The sequence below is a fragment of the Eretmochelys imbricata genome, chromosome 3 (assembly GCF_965152235.1).
Source record: "Eretmochelys imbricata isolate rEreImb1 chromosome 3, rEreImb1.hap1, whole genome shotgun sequence".
Lineage (NCBI taxonomy): Eukaryota > Metazoa > Chordata > Testudines > Cheloniidae > Eretmochelys > Eretmochelys imbricata.
In genome coordinates, this window is record NC_135574.1 from 4594257 (window position 1) to 4611638 (window position 17382).

General features: G+C 47.1%; 1 protein-coding gene across 1 annotated transcript; it reads right to left on the bottom strand.

Moving 5' to 3' along the window:
* Positions 1-321: 321 nt before the first annotated feature.
* Positions 322-15660, bottom strand: CCDC25 (coiled-coil domain containing 25). Its single transcript, XM_077812306.1, has 9 exons — positions 15517-15660; positions 12555-12602; positions 11493-11532; positions 8842-8893; positions 7361-7436; positions 6632-6735; positions 4623-4825; positions 3291-3336; positions 322-1272 (listed from the first exon to the last, which is right to left on the bottom strand). The coding sequence occupies exons 1-9, from the start codon at positions 15539-15541 to the stop codon at positions 1243-1245; spliced, it is 624 nt and encodes a 207-aa protein (XP_077668432.1). The 5' UTR covers positions 15542-15660; the 3' UTR covers positions 322-1242.
* Between the last annotated feature and the right edge of the window lie 1722 nt (positions 15661-17382).

Genomic DNA, 17382 nt, shown 5'->3' on the forward strand with positions numbered 1-17382 from the left:
CAGCAGCCCCCCCCATCAGCTCCCCGCTCCCTTAAGTTCCCTGTGCGGCAGCCGCCCAGCAGGGTATCAATTGCGTGCAGCTCAGCTCTCCCTCCCACCCTGCCATGTGCTGCTCCTGCCCTCTGCCTCAGAGCTGCTCCCAGGAGCCTCCTGCTTGCTGTGGGGGGGGAGGGGGGGCTAATATCAGGGTGCCCCCCTCCCCCGCTTACCCTATCTCCACAACTACTCATACGCGAGCCCTCCCTCATGTTCCTCCCCCAGCTATAATCCCATGTTTTGAGTCCACACAACACTGTGAACAGAGGACCCCCAACAGCAACATGCTTTAACAGCTGTTATGATTTTAATTCTAACATATATACACGTTGCGATAGTTACCACCATCATTTTGAATGTACTATTATCCACATCACATCACGAGTTACTTAGTTAAGTGTTCTGAGTCGGCTTACGGGCTTTTCAAACGCCAACACTCTTTATTTGCAAAGTTAATCCTTTAGAAGAGCGGAGCCATGCGTGTAGCCCAGTCCAATTTAGGACTATCCTTATCTACAGGTGTGCAGCCTCTAACACCACACCCCCAGCATGCATTGCTCCACCTCACTCAGAATGGTCAGGCTGCTATGCAGGCCAAGACTCGTCTCCAGAGGCGGCAGCTCCATATTAAAACGAGGGCAGCTACGCTTTGCTACATTTACAAGATAGGTGGAGCTCTCTGGCTCCAGGCGGATTTTCAATCTGCCCATCAGCTGGGCCAAATACAGGCACCCCTGGTTTATAGGGATCCCCTGGTTTTGATGAACACACACATCCCATCAACAAGAATCACTCAGCAAGAGGGGAGCAGAGTCCTCAGGCCAGCAATTCTGATTTCAGGCTTGAATTTATACCAGGGAGACATTACAGTAATGGAAACATTTTTTAAATAAGTCTATTGCCAATTCACTAAGGCAGCACAACACTCCTGTAGCTCACATTAAGAGCCCCTCCCTCAAAATAAATATATCAAGATCCTTGTAGATCCAGAACGTATGCTCCACCCCCCCCCTTCTCTCACACTCACACACACACAGTTAAGATACTGTCTTTAGGAGATACATGGCACAGATCTGGTCAGATATTGCCAGTGAAGGTTCAAACAGGGCCTGAAACTGAAGTCAGAATTTGGTTTTTTGGCATCTTATTGAGGGTGAAAAATTAAGACAGAGTCCATCTCATGATTCAGAAAAGAGAGTGCCCAATTCACATGAAGTCATCTGAATCATTGCCATCCTGTGGAGAAAGAAAGAAGGGAATTATTGAGATACCTTTTTAAAATGGAAGTTTAACACTGGCGAGATAAGTTGAAAGCCACTGGACTACACTTTCTTCATTTGCTGACCCCTAAAAAATTTCAAATGGAGGTGCAGATACCTTTAGAAATCTTAGGCAGTCTGCAGACGCTCAGACAAAGCTGCTGGTGTAGTCAGCCGTCTCTCCCATCGTTTAAGGAAGTGGCGGAGTTTTTTCTGGTTTCCATACATAGGCCACAAAATCAGCCTCAGTTTACTCAACAGGCTCATGGTCAAAGTTCTGAAACTAACAAATCCCAAAGCTAGGTCCTTTGGATGTAGCTGCTAACATTTCACATGTTGAATACTAGTATTCTCCTATTCATTCAAGAAGTATGCCCCACTGAGAGATTTCCCCTCTAACTCAAAGCCTGGGACCCAACCAGCCAACTGTACAACTACAGATGAAATATAAAATCTGCAACGCTTGCTAGCCATCCAGTAAATGAGCGCCACACGTTCCTAGTACAGCAGGTCATCCATCCATGTGTAACCCTGGGAGGCAGGGGCTGGTGATTAAGCTCGGATAACCCTTGACCTGGTTACTTCAGTAACCTTTACCTATATCATGCGACTCGTGCCATGAAGTGGAGCTCAGTCTCTTGCCAGCACTCCTGTGTATCAGCCCTTTGTGACCTTAACTTGATCTGACTCCAGCATAAAGGCACCAGTCTGACAACACATGTAGCTTAGACACAGAGAGGGCTGATGACCCCATACATGGGCATTTCCTTTACATTTCCTCATATGGCATGTCACTAACCAGACACAGCTTGCACATGCATAGCAGGAGGAGCCGCTGCTTAAACCGCATAGTTCTTTTTACTCTATCACGGTCATCTGTGATCTGGAAACCAGCCAGAAGAGTCACCCCTCCCCCCCAAAAAAACAAAAAACCACCCCATGAAAACCATAAACCTATCTCAAGCAGCTGCTGAGCCTCTGGGGATGTGATGGGTGAACACATTTTAAATTAAAATTTGTGAGAGGCACTCTGAGCTCCTCGTTTGCCTGGAGATATCACCAATGCAACAGAATGTGAGAGTACTTGCTTTCAGAGAAAGGACACCAGGCACAAAGCAAAGGGATGCAAGAGCCCTAGTACGCACAAGGGAAACGATGCCTTCCTCACTCAGTTTAGCTCCTTATGTAACCCAGCTCCCATTCATCTCTCAGCACCCATTTTCCTTATGTTTGCCCGTGGTCATCTCAGTCATTGTCTCACTGCTCCGACTCCCAGCTCTGTCTCCTAGCATGCGGCTCCTAACACAAGATGCTGCCTTCTCTCCTCCTTTAAATCCACCTCTTCAAGTAATCTCAGCTGCCTCTCTATAGTCTCCTGGCCCTTCCTCTCCTGGTCTACTGTCCCATGTCTTGGCTTCAGTTGGCCTTTAAATTGCCTACTCCTCAGGGACAAGTGAGACACCCTTGGTTTAAGGACTATGTACACCTTTAGTCACAGAGTAGTACGAAGATAGGTGATTCCACCAGCCCCAAGACAAACCAGACACTGGACTAAACAGGCAAAAGGACAAACAGAATTTCACTTAAAATTCTTACTCTCCTTTTGGTGGCTGTCCCACCATAGCACAGTCATCCTTCCCACACAAAACATCTCATCCCTACTGACAAGAGGCTCTGTACGCAACCAAAGGGAATTCAGAGCAGCAGAGTGGGAGACTGGAGAGAAAAGAAAGGAGCGGATGCATCCTTGTCCCGTTTAATATCTCTGGAGGACATTGCAGGAAGGAGACTCCCTTTCCCTGTAATCATGCACTTCCCCTCTCCTTGGATTTTGTTCTGTAACTCCAACGGTAAGAGGGGGATAACGTGTGGAACAATTCACCACATGCAGCTACTGGGCTGAAACTTGCTTTCACATCTGTATCCTCATACCCTACTCTGATTCTTATTCAGGCTCTGGAAGCAAGGTCTTCACAGGTGCCAGCCTGAACATACCTGGTTGGAAGACATGTTCTCAGACTTCATTAGTGAAGAGTAGCTCCTGTAAGGGAAGAGAAATTATGTAGCAAGATGCATTTTTAAATGTACATTATGAAACAGGGCAGAGTGCCGACAAGATTAGCCCTCCCATTCTTCAGAGGGAATTCAAACACATCAGATCTCAACATTAGCTTGTCTTCCGAAGAACATACTCCGTCCCTAACTGAAGAATCAGTGTACTGTGGGGAGCAAAGATACCTTGGCACAAAAAACACTTAAGTCAGAGATAGAAGAGGTCACCATAGTCCATCGACTAGGAGCCAGTGCATGGGTTTTCTACAACATTCATTCTTCACAGCTTTGTCCAGATACACTACCATCGAGATAACTAATAAGGGGTTATAAAACCCTCTTCGCTTGAGGATTATTATAAAAGTGGCTTGTGGATGGCTAAAGCAGCTCATAGGTGAGAGATGGTGTGAGCTGTAATCCAACGTCCCCACCAGCACTCCTCTTGCCTTCAGAAATTGAACTGGGACTCAGATGCCTCTGTGTTGGGGCTGTAAGTTATTGCTCCTTTGAATTACTGAGTGCACCAACAGGAGCTGTGGGATCTAGGCTCCCCAAATTCCAGCCTCATGACCATCTAAATTACTTACTATTTATTGTAACATTTTATATGTACAAAGCAGTCATAGGGTCAGACACACTCATGTGCGTCCAGGTTTGTTTGGTAGTCAGGGGGTTAACAGATCTACCTTATCTACTCTTTTCTCAAGGACCAACATGGTCACAAATGTTTTCTGCCTGTCTGCTGTCAGATTGGAAGATCAACACGTGCAGCTGTTCATCACAGTGCATTTACAGGCGTACATAATGCCTTTCATGTACAATAGGATTAATTTGTGTTTTTAAAATCACTATTTGTGAAGTGCTTTGAAGCTTGACAAGCACTACACAGGCTTTGATTTTCACTAGAGCAATTCAGTGCTTTATAGATATAGCAGGCAATTCTACCCATTTCACAGAGTTCAGTGACTTGTCCAAGTTCATACAGCAAGTTGGTGGCACAGGTGGGAAAAGAACCCAGGAGTCCTGACTCCCAGCTCTGCGAACTATTCCTCACTCCAGTTTCTAGTAAGTGAATTGGGTGAATACATCTAATTCTCAAGACAAAGGCAAAGAAAGGGTTGCCAGGTACAGCAAATACTATTTCTTAAGACTGTACCAGTCTAAGACAGAACAGAGTACGACTGATTCAGCAGGAACCACGACATGCCCTGATCAAAGTCTTGCTCCCACCACTGATAGGAAATACTCACAGAGTTAGTCACAGCCATTACTCACCTGAGATCTTCCATTTCTTTCTTTTTCTTCATTTCCTCCTTCTCTTTCCGTTTCATCTCTTGGATCTGGGCTTTTTTCTCATTCCTCTCCTCTCTGTCCCGGGCTTCCTTCTCAGCAGCTAGGTCAGGGAACCGCTCCACTTTGGTCTTCTCTAGCCTGTTCAGTATCTCATTTACCTTCTTCTCCACTGTCACTGTTCTCACCTTTGGGATGGAAAGAACTATAATCCTTACGAAAAAACGCTTCCACCTTGCATTTCACTGAGAAAGACTTTCCACACAGTGAGGTAAATTACAAGAAAAGGAGCATTTTCTCCTCTACATTTGGCTCCTGAATCTCATTTAAACAGATGGAAAGTCATGGCCATCTGGTGCTGTTCAGTGGCCTGTGTGAAAAGAGCTGGGAACTCAGTACAATCTCCGACGGGCACAAGAACACAAACTACCATCACAACTATCACTAATGGGTTTTCTTGGCTGCAGTCTCAGCAGAGGGGCCCAGGATTGACTGAATCATGCAGAATGGTTATCCACCCAACCCTGAAGTGAGTTTCAGTGGACATGGGCTGAGCATGCTGGCAAGGGAAGCTCATGCTGCTGAGTGTGTTGGGCCCATTCTGTGGACCACTGTCTTCAACCCAGGGTACCTCAGTACCGATGTGTGTTTTAACAAGCACTTTACACTTCTACAGAACCTGCCACCCAAGGATCTCAAACTAGTTTACAGTCAAAAGTCTTAACACACCCAGAAAGGTACAATCCCAATTCTCAAGACTGGAAAATCAAGCACCAACAGCCTGAGTCAAAATCTGTTGAAGTCCATGCGAGTCCATTGACTTCAAAGGGCTTTGGATCAGGGCCCCAAGAGATTAAATGGCTTCCCCAAAGTCACAGAGGAAATCTGTGGAAGGGTGAGAGGCGGACTCAGATCCAAGACCCGGGCCTTTACCGCTAGATGATCTTTCCTTCTCTCCCCTGACAACCTAGCTCTTTTACACACACCGTTCTAGTGCTCTGGAAGTCAGTCTTTATGATTTCCTGGCAGGATGCTCACCTGAGTGCTAAGAGAGAACTCTTCTCTGAACGCAAGTCTGACGGTCAGCAATTTTGAAAGTGACAACTAGATTCATGCTTTAAGTCTGGAAGTTTCTTCAACATTGAAAATTATGAAAAAACCCAGATTTTACAGGAAAGAGGATCTGATGAAGCCTGATTTTCAAGACTTCCCACTTCCAGAAGATAGGGGTCACCTATTACAAATGTTACCAGTCAGAAGCAAACCAGCTGCGATTATGGTGTTACCAGGCCAGAGGGGCTTCAATCTTACTGCAGACGATAATCCAAGCGTAGGTGGAAATTCAAGCAGAAAGTGTATCTGACACTTGGTTGTATACTGGCAATATTTTATACTGACCATAACGAATTACTCAGCTCTGTATCCCTGTTGTAACTTGTGCCTTCCATTTGTTGTAGTGGTTTTACTTTACTACAGGAGTTCTCAAACTTCATTACACCACAACTCCTTTCGGACAACAAAAATTACTACCTGACCCCAGGATGGGGGACCAAAGCCTGAGCCCATCCTAGCCCCACTGCTCCAGGTGGCTAAAGTCAAAGCCCAATGGCTTCAGCTCCAGGCAGGGGGCCTCTAACCTGAGCCCTGCTGCCCAGGACTGAAGCCCTCGAGCTTCGGGTGGTGGGGCTCAGGCTTTGGCGCCGGGCCCCAGCAAGTCAAAGCCAGCCCTGACAACCCCATTAAAATGGGGTCCTGACCCACAGTTTGAGAACTGCTGCTTTACTATATTCCGATACCCAAGTGGAAACTTAGTTTAGCCCACCAAAAAACTGCTGGGATTTTTCCCCCATGCCCCTGGACCACAGTAGTTTCCCCTGATTTAGAGCCCCTGTGTGAGACTCAGTATGCTCACTCTCAATATGGCAGTATGATGGAGAAGGAAGGTACTGCAGTCAGCTGGTGGGTTTCTTTGCAGCTGCATAGCAACCACTTACATCCTTTTGTCTGTGAAACCCTATCTGTCCCACATCCATGTCAGCCGTTTTCTTCAGGTTGGTCCACGGCGTATACACCACGTTGATGTTGTTCATTTTGCAGCCTACAGAGCAGTAAGGGGAGAAAGGAGAGTTCTTGTATCAACGGCTCAGAAGTGGGAAATATTTCTATTCTCCGTCCCTACCCCAAACCTTCTGATGAGCAGTCTCCACAATCAGCCAGAGTCATGCTGTGTTACATAGCTTCCAGTCAGTAACATTTGTAAGGATCTGTCCTCTTCCTCCTATCTGAAGTAACAGCGTTGCAATGGAACAGAAGGACTTTGCTATATCGCGTTCCATGGCAGCAAGGGCCAAAAAAGTGTTAACTAACTCCAGATGGAGTCTGGCTTTGCCAGAAGGCTGCCTGCTACAAAGAGGGCCTCAAGTGGGTATTAGAGGGAAAATTGCAAGACCCCTTTTGGCTTAGAGGCACCATCAGGAATCAGGAGATTAAAGTTTCAGTATGAAAATATCAGCAGCAGCACCAGCTGTTGCAAGTGACATCTGCTTCCCATGAAAACAACAATCTATGAAGTGTACTTAAACTTCACATTATTCTGATGTCAAAAACAAGAAATTTCAGGAATTTGGGATGGAATAGACACCCCCACAGACACACTCCCCCGGCCCCGTACACAGTCCCTTAACCTCCATAGGAGACTTGCCAATTTCAATAGTAAATGTTACCTTGAATGCTATTGGCCTTCACTAGATGGGCGCAGTCTATCAAAACTTCTTTGGGAATATCATCCACTGTTTGCCCCTAAAACAGACCAATGAAACGTGAGTGGTTTACTGTGCCATTTGAGGGAGCAATATGGGACTTATGAACACAGAATAAACACCACACCAACAGTGCACTTGGACCATGCTATGCAAACAGAGGTATGAGCCCCTGCATTACACACACAGCTTATAATACTTTACGCTTCTATAGCACCTACCAGCCAAGGATTTCAAACCACTTTACAAACAGTTTTGCCTCTATACCCCTCAGAGGTATTAGCCCCATTTTACTGAAAGGGGAATGAGGTAGAGATAGGACTAATCATTCTAGGTCTCACAAATCCATGGCAGAGCCAGGAGCTGTGTTCCCTCAAAGCTGCACGGTCACCCAGGAGTGAATCAGGTACCGTGCACATCCGGGGGTGTGTGTTCAGGCGCCCTCCCCCTGCTGCTCTGCAGTCATGTTGCTCCTGCCCTCTGCCTTGGAGCCCCTGGCGAGCTGCTCCTGGGACCCTCCTGCTTGCTGTGCAGAGCACGGCAAAGGCAGGAGAGAGAAGGGGGTACTGATGCACAAGCACGCACACACACATCTCCCAACACGTACTTGTGTTACTGTTGTTACTTCTTGGTACTTCCTGCAATGCACATATATTCTTGGTAATTTTATTCTTTCAAAGTGCTGTTATTTGTGGTTTTATTTCTCTTTTATGCTTAAATTTAATTCTTTGAGCAGTGAGTTCTAAAATGCTTAACCTGTCCTGACTGGAGTAATTATCCCTATGGTAACTTTTTAAAAATATATATTATAGTGAGGTTTTTTGTTTCTACTGGTGGCGCACATCACCTCGATATTAGTGCACATAACAAAATTCATTCTGCACATGGATGGAAAAAATTAGAGGGAACATTGATCAGGCGCTGTACTCAGATGAGGAGACTTCCAGCTTTGTCCTATAGTTTGGTTGCACCGTTTCCCCTGCCCTTCCTAGATTGCATACTAACAGATGCCCAAGTTCTGCTACACACCTGCGCCCTTGCAGACCGCCATTAACATCAGAGGCTCCATGTTGTGAGCAGGTGGGTCTATGCATTCAGAGTTCATAGTTCAAGCCTCAGATTGTAAGATCTTCAGGGCAGGTATCGTGACTTCCTATGTGTGTGAATAACGCCTAGCATATTATGCGCATCATCAGAACACAAATCCCCCACATTTAGGTGTATAATCTCAATAAATATTGGAGGCAACAAACCCTCCTAAACCAGGGAGAACTAGACTTAACATTCCTGAAAGTTTGAGGGTTCAAAATAAGCAGAGAAAGCCAACTCCTGAAAAAATATTTTCTGGAAATGAGAGGATACAAACCCAATTTTTAAGCAATCCTTTGCAGGTCACTGTTATATCAGTACATATTTGTTTAACTGCACCAGGATTCTGTGATTACCTTGTGTAATCGGAGGTACACGTGTGCAGAGGAGAGCTTATCCACATGAAACCTACAGAATAAAAAGGCACATTTAGCAGAGGGTCTCTTGCTCTGAAATAAATGCTACAATACAGCTTGCCATAACAGACTAGGAGTCCCATAGGTAAAAGCATTAAAATAAATTCTGAACATGCATATTTGACAGCATGCAAGGGAATTGTTACACCTTATCAGGTGTTTCAATCTTTGAGCAAATATTCACCCACCTGTAAGAGGAGGAAATTGAAAAGCTAAATATTTTCTTTGAAACATAATATATTTAGACATTAACAGAAAGATCTTATGAATAAGATATTGCGATTTGCTCCCTCTAGTGATTCCTAGGGAAATGACAGATGTCTACCCTTTCTAAAAAAAGAAAAGGAGTACTTGTGGCACCTTGGAGACTAACAAATTTATTAGAACATAAGCTTTCGTGAGCTACAGCTCACTTCATCGGATGCATAGAATGGCTTTCTAACTAACTAATGATATGAGAGAAACAAATTAGTATATCACTATAGCAAAGCATGTTATTAAAAGTGACGGTTACCATAACAAGACCCAAGGATCTCCCATCATAGGGTATGTCTATATTGCAATAAAACACTCACAGGTGGCCCATGTCAGCTGACTTGGGCTCATGGAACTTGGGTGCCCGGGTTATAAAATTTCAGTGTAGATGTCCGGGCTCAGGCAGGAGCCTAGGCTCTGGAGCCCGGCAATGCTACACTGCAATTTTATAACCCTGCAGTCCAAGCCCCACAAGCCCAAGACAGCTGATACAGGCCAACCGCAGGTGTTTTATGGCAGGGTATACATACTCCCAGAGTCTTACATTCTCAATTTGCAGAGCTGGTGCAAGAAAAGCAGAGGCAGGGCACACTTCTTACACACTAGCTCCACCAATATGCCTCAGTCCACCCCCAAAAAGACCATCTCTAGGAATGAGAAGGGAGGACAGTCTATGTGGCCCACTCAATTGTTAGCCTCTCAACTGAAATGGCTAACAAGGAAGCAAGTATCAATTAAGATGATGGGGTTTGTATGTGGAAACCTGTCTACTGAAACAACTGGCCCATTCCATTTATCATCTAACAGCTTTATAAGGCCCCAAGCAAATTTGGCCACTGCCAACATAGAAAATTTGGCAAGGATTAACACAAACAGCAATCGATAGTATATTTGCAGCTAACAGTGAGTTGTCCTAACTGCCCTCTCTGAGTATTTCCTTTTCCATGTAGGGGGACCAAAACTATGTCAACATGCGTGGTAGAGAGCAGTGCCCACAGCCACCCCTGTGCATGCGACCAGTTAGGTCTGCTTAGGTTACGCACAGCTTTTGCCTCTCATGATTCTGAGAGTCGTTCAAGCTCAACTCATGGAGCCAGAACAAAGGCAAGAGCTGAGACAAGAAGACAGGGAATATTTCACTCTGCCAGGCAGCGTGTGTATACAGTAGACATGATGGTGACATTGTGTATATACATGTACAAGAAGAAATCAGACAAAGGGATTGGGTTGGAGACCCAGCATGCTCCTGCATAGAGGATACTGATCTGGGGGTCAGGAGACCTCGGTTCTATTCCCATCACTGTTGCTGATCTGCCATGTGACCTGGGACATGTTATTTCACCTCTGTGCCCGTCTCCCCTATCACTAAGGCCCTACCAAAGTCTTGGCCATGAAAAACACATCACGAACCATGAAATCTGGTCTCCGCCCACGAAATCTGGTATTTTATGTGCTTGTATACTACATTATATAGATTTCATGGGGGAAACCAGCGTTTCTCAAATTGGGGGTCCTGACCCAAAAGGGAGTTGTAGGGGGGTTGCAAGGTTATTTTAGGCAGGTCATGGTATTGCCACCCTTACTTCTGTGCTGACTTCAGAGCTGGGCAGCCGGAGAGCAGCAGCTGTTGGCCGGGCCCCCAGCTTTGAAGGCAACGCCCCTCCAGCAGCAGCGCTGAAGTAAGAATAGCAGTACTGCAACCTCCCCTACAATAACCTTGTGACCCCCCCCTCCCCCACAATTCCTTTTTGAGTCAGGACCTCTACAATTACAACACTGTGACATTTCAGATTTAAATAGCTGAAATCATGAAATTTACAATTTTTTAAATCCTATGACTGTGAAATTGACCAAAATGGACCTATTCCTGAATAGCTCCATGTGTGGGCACACCTATTCCATGTGCACACAAGCCATGTGGATAGCTCAGTGGTTTGAGCTTTGGCCTGCTAAACCCAGGGTTGTGAGTTCAATCCTTGAGGGGGCCGTTTAGGGATATGGGGCAAAAATTGGGGATTGGTCCTGCTTTGAGCAGGGGGTTGAACTAGATGACCTCCTGAGGTCCCTTCCAACTCTATGATTCTATGACAAATGCTTTGGGGGGCAGGGACCAGCTCTTACCATGTGTGTGAGAAAGTACCTAACACAGCGTGTCCCCAGCCTCAGTTGGGACCTCTAGGTGCTACTCTATAACAGCCCTCTGTGACTGTGTTTAAACTAGTTTATATTCTGAATAGCACCTATAGTAGCCAGAAGAGCCTCTCACTGAAGTTCACTATGAAGGGCATTTCATTTCACAAGCATAAAGGACTTACATGGCTCTTTTCAGTACCTACCAAATATCTTCAGGCCAGCCATATTTTATCAGGTCTTCATCTGCAGGCATTAAAAAAAGAATACTGAGCAAAGAAGGATACCTCCCCCAGCAGCCAGCCAAACGGGAATTGGTCCTGCTTCGAGCAGGGGGTTGGACTAGATGACCTTCAGGGGTCCCTTCCAACCCTGATATTCTATGATTCTATGAAACGGCCCATTGGGAGACCGGCAATGAGGGGAAATGATTGCTTGAGTTAGGGTCCTGAACTCATTTTGACACACCACTAGTTACTTTTTAAAAGCTAAAGGGCCTTAATATCAAGAGTGTTTGCACTACAATATGGCACCTGGAGAGTGAGTGTGATGGATCCCCAAATAAGGCCTGAAACACACAGTGCTCTCGGGCACAAAGGTGCGAAGGCCAAAACTCTGAACAGTTCTAAGTTCTCCCCCTTTTCCTCCACTCCAGTCTCAGGGATTTTTTTTATTGGGAGACACTGATCTTTGCATAACTATCCTATGTAGGAGATTTTCAAGAGAGCAATTCCCAAGATAAAAGCACCAACTCTCTTCAATTGAAGTGCTAATTTTGGTTTTGCCTTAAGTACTGAATGGCAAGCAGTGACATGAAATAAAGCAGGACTGTACCCTGGTTTGTTGGAAGAGGACACAGCAACAGAAAACATAATTTGAAGAACACTAACTCAAGATGGGAAAAAACTGACCAATTATGCAGGGAACAATTAAACTAAACAAATAAAGTGCTGTCAAACCATACTAGGCTTCTACCATTGTTTTCTTGACCATTTTATAGCCTGACAAAAAGTCCAGAGTGCCCACTGACTTCAGATCAAGCCCACACACAACTTCCCCTCTCACCAGTCCCAGACAATGGTACAAAGTAATGCTATAGACTGCATAAGAAGTTACTGTATAGCATGATTTGCAAAGCAGCTATCATGAAAAATCTGCCTTCTATCAACGCAGTAAAATCAAACAGAAAAATTAAAAAACAAGGTTAAAAAGGCAAAAAAAGCAAACCCCAACCTATCAAGCCTTGCCAAGTATTTTCATATACTTACTTTCATATTTATCTTTTCCCATGTAAATTGTGTAAACGGAGGGGACAACTGAGGGATAGAAAGAGGACACATCAAAAGGCGTTTCAGACAAAACTGTGCACAGAGGTACTGACAAATACACCATCTATGTCAGTGGCTCTCAAACTTTTTTTTTTTACTGGTGACCCCTTTCACACAGAAAGCCTCTGAGTGCGACCCCCCCTTATAAATTAAAAACACTTTTTATATATTTAGCACCATTATAAATGCTGGAGGCAAAGCAGAGTTTGGGGTGGAGGTTGACAGCTCATGACCCCCCCCATGTAATAACCTCGTGACCCCCTGAAGGGTCCTGACCCCTGGTTTGAGAACCCCTGATCTATATCTCCGAACATCTAATCCATCCCATTCCCTTCCCGGGGCCAGAGCAAGATTGAGTCACTTTAAAAAGTCATAGAGAACAAAGAACTAAGTTTCCACCAATTCCCTTGGAAGACTAGTCAGCAGTATGACAGTCCTCGGGGCAAGACACTTCATGAGGTTCAGGCTCACTTTAGCTTTATATAAAAAAAAGTAGGGTGCAATCCTATCATCTCAGCATAGGACTGGGAGTCAGAAATTCACAGCTCTTATGCTGACTCCCTTTGTGGCCTTGGACAAGTCACCTAAGTTCTTGAAAAAAGAAAAGGAGTACTAGTGGCACCTTAGAGACTAACCAATTTATTTATCTCTAAGGTGCCACTAGTACCCCTTTTCTTTTTGCGAATACAGACTAACACGGCTGCTACTCTGAAACCTAAGTTCTTGAAGCATCCTACCTAATTCCTCTCTCTCCTTGGGTGTCCACACCCACCACTCTGCCTAGACATCTGTATCATGCCATTCTGGGAAAAACTGGGCAGCTCTCCCATAACTCCCTCAGCAAGGGACAGCGCACTTGACGACAAGGCAGGGGAACAAGAGGGGCAATATACTTTGGGATATCCAACTGTAGAGAAAATTGGGAGGAAGGACCACTGCCTAACCATGTTATACAGTCATTTAGGTGGTCCCTTACATATGGCAACAGAGTTACAACCTTAGTAGCAAAAATAAAGTTATATGCTAGCCTAGGTCACTGGCCACGGTGACACATGGTTAGTTTCCATGATTACTGAGTAAAAACCATACTGTGTGTGAACATAAACAGTACTTAGAGCCAGCCAAATTATCAATTGCTTACAAACTCAGAAATTACAGTAAACAGGGACTAACATCTAGCTTATATTGATAAAAATAAAAACGTATCTAGGTCTCAGTGTAAATATAACACTGAATCCAGATTTTTACTGGATAGCTACAAATAAGATACAGGAAGTAGAGAAATCTGCTGAACCATCAAGACTGAGGAGTTTCACGCAACATTGACCTGGCCTCTGAAAAACAGAAGATGGAAGTCAGCACGGTGAGAAGTTACATGGAGGAAGCAGTGTAGAGAAAAGTCTCCTTCAGAAACACGGGGTCTGATCCCAAGCCAGCTGGAGGAGCTCCACGGAAAGAAAGGCTGCTTACCTATATGGCACATACAATGGTGGTAATATCAACCATATCTCACATACTATGAATCAGCCCCTTTGGGGGACTTTTAGAGACCTGGGATGGTTTTGTGAAAATGAAATCAGTCCTGACACAAAGCTACAGGAATGGAGTAGATGACCAGCGGCAGAACCTTTCAACTCGTATGATCTGATGCACTTGGGTTTCAATGGACAATGTTTTAAATAACTCCCAGGAGGTTATTGTTCTCTCTCTAATTCTGGCCACTTAAGACTTAAGTGTATGACATCACAGGAATCCCCTAGATCACAGGTTTTCAAACTGTGAGGTGTGGCCTCCTGAGGAGACGCAAGGAGGTTATCAGGGGGCCAGAGAACTTGATGTGAAGTAGAACATTCCTGCACCCTTTCCACTTTCCAAGGAGCAGGAGTCAGGGAAGACGAAGACAGAGCCTCTCCACGGGTAGAAGCAATGAGAGTGGCTAGCACACAACAGGGCAGGTCGGCAAGACACTGGAGAAGGAGTTCGGGGGGGCCCAGCGGGGGATTGGGGGGCCCGAGTCAGGGCTGTGGGTCGGAGGGGGGATGGGGCTGCAGGGTTGAGAAGGCCTGAGGGACACAGAAGGGGATTGGGGGGGCCTGAGGGACACAGGTGAAGGGGGTCAGGGGGGGCCCAAGGCGGGGGGATGGGGGGGCCGGAGGGACACAGGAGAAGGGGGTCGGGGGGGCCCGGAGGGACACAGGTGAAGGGGGTCGAGGGGGGGACCCGAGGCGGGGGGATGGGGGGCCGGAGGGACACAGGTGAAGGGGGTCGAGGGGGGGACCCGAGGTGGGGGGATGGGGGGCCGGAGGGACACAGGAGAAGGGGGTCGAGGGGGGGACCCGAGGCGGGGGGATGGGGGGCCGGAGGGACACAGGAGAAGGGGGTCGAGGGGGGGACCCGAGGCGGGGGGATGGGGGGCCGAAGGGACACAGGTGAAGGGGGTCGAGGGGGGGACCCGAGGCGGGGGGATGGGGGGCCAGAGGGACACAGGTGAAGGGGGTCGGGGGGGCCCGAGGCGGGGGGATGGGGGGCCAGAGGGACACAGGTGAAGGGGGTCGGGGGGGCCGAGGCGGGGGGATGGGGGGCCGGAGGGACACAGGTGAAGGGGGTCGGGGGGGCCGAGGCGGGGGGATGGGGGGCCGGAGGGACACAGGTGAAGGGGGTCGGGGGGGGACCCGAGGCGGGGGGTGGGGGGCCGGAGGGACACAGGAGAAGGGGGTCGGGGGGGGACCCGAGGCGGGGGGTGGGGGGCCGGAGGGACACAGGAGAAGGGGGTCGGGGGGGGCCCGAGGCGGGGGGATGTGGGCCCGGCGGGGGATAGGGGGGCCGGAGGGACACAGAGGAATGGGGTCGAGGGGGGCAGAGGTGGAGGGGGGGGGAGGGGCTGGCGGCGCCGCGGACTCACCGCTGGAGGTGAAGTAGAACACCATGGCGGCGGCGGCGGCTGAGTCCCGGCTCCTCGGCCGGCCCGCCCGGGCTGCTCCCGGCTCTCGCGGCCCGCTCCTGGCGCTGGGACGCTCGTCACGCCCCGACTTCCGGCCGGCTTCCGGAACCGCGCACCGGAAACGGAAAGGCTCGCGCAAACCGCCGGCCGTACGCATGCGCCAGCGTCAGAACGGCGGCTTGAGCGCAATTAGAGGTCGCAATTAGAAGCCGTGCGCATGCGCAGATTTGGACTCTGGGCAGGTTGCTGTAGTAGGTTGTGCGCATGTGCGTTGGAGCCTTCTGTTGCAAGCATGGCTGCTGGTTGGTGGGTCCACAGCTCTGGAAGTTCTTGTCGGTGAACTTCCCGAGCTACCTAGTGTAGTGCCCAGTGTCCCCAACATGGTGCTGTGGTTAGCACACAGACCTGCTGGGTCTGCAGCTCTGGTCCTGCGTCACCTTGGCCACTTTTGGGGGGCGTGTAATGTTGCATTGGTGCAAATGTCTCTAGTGTAGACGGGGGCTTAGTGCCGGTCTCTGGAGCACTTAGTCCCTGATGATGTGGGCCAATAGAAATGCCGATAGACATTTTGGATTATAACTTCCTTTCGGCAGGGACTGTTGTTTTTGGTATGTGCATGTACAGTGACCAGAACAGTGAGGCCATAGCCCGTTAGAGAGAGGCTTGTAGGCACTAATATTGGTTAAGGTAATCATAGAATCGTAGGACTGGAAGGGACCTTGACAGGTCATCTAGTCTAGTCCCCTGCACTCTTGGCAGGACTAAGTGTTGTCTAGACCATTTCTGACAGGTGTTTGTCTAACCTGCTCTTAAAAATCTCCAATGATGGAGATTCCACAACCTTCTTAAGCAGTTTATTCCAGTGCTTAACCACCCTGACAGTTGCACCCTTGCTGCAATTTAAGCCCATTGCTTCTTGTCCTGTCGTCAGCCCCATACAAATTTCAGTCTGACACAATCTATGCCTCAGATTCAAGGTAAGTGAGGTAATATCTTTTATTGGATCATTGTCTTTTGCTGAAAGAGACAAGCTTTTTGGCTAGACAGAGCTCTTCAGGTCTGGGAAATGGTGTTACAGATAAATACATGATGGAACAAATTGATTAGTATAAGTAATTAATACATACTCTAAGGGACAAGGCCGGTGGGGTAACATCTTTTATTGGAGCAACTTCTGTTGGTGAGACAGACAAGCTTTTAAGCTTTCTGCTGGTCCAGTAAGAGATATTATCTCACCTAGCTTGTCTCTGTCATATCCTGGGCTACAAAAACACTACAAACAACAATCTTTTCCTGTCTCTTCCTCTCGACAATGCAGCAACATTCTTGCCCCATATAGCAACATTATTTTCCAATTTTGTTTTGGATTGATGGATTTTGTTTTTTATTTTGGAAATTACCACCATTCACCTCCCATTTTTTTAAATTTCTGAGCAAGAGTGGGACTATTTAAATGCTCAAACACTAATAAGCACAGCAATCAAATGAACAAAAGCCTAGTAATAGTTAAGGACATCTTTTAAAGGCAAAAAGAAAAGGAGTACTTGTGGCACCTTAGAGACCAACCAATTTATTTGAGCATAAGCTTTCATGAGCTACAGCCCACTTGGGGGAGACTGCTGAATTGGAATTCATTTGCAAATTGGATACTATTAATTTAGGCTTAAATAGAGACTGGGAGTGGCTAAGTCATTATGCAAGGTAGCCTATTTCCCCTTGTTTTTTCCTACCCCCCCCCCCGACGTTCTGGTTAAACTTGGATTTAAACTTGGAGAGTGGTCAGTTTGGATGAGCTATTGCCAGCAGGAGAGTGAGTTTGTGTATGTG

Coding starts and splice junctions, on each gene's coding strand:
- CCDC25 (XM_077812306.1), bottom strand. CDS start 15,541: ATGGTGTTCTACTTCACCTCCAGCG. Junction 12,603..15,516: donor GTTCTACTTCACCTCCAGCG/GTGAGTCCGCGG, acceptor TCTATCCCTCAG/TTGTCCCCTCCGTTTACACA. Junction 11,533..12,554: donor GGGAAAAGATAAATATGAAA/GTAAGTATATGA, acceptor TAATGCCTGCAG/ATGAAGACCTGATAAAATAT.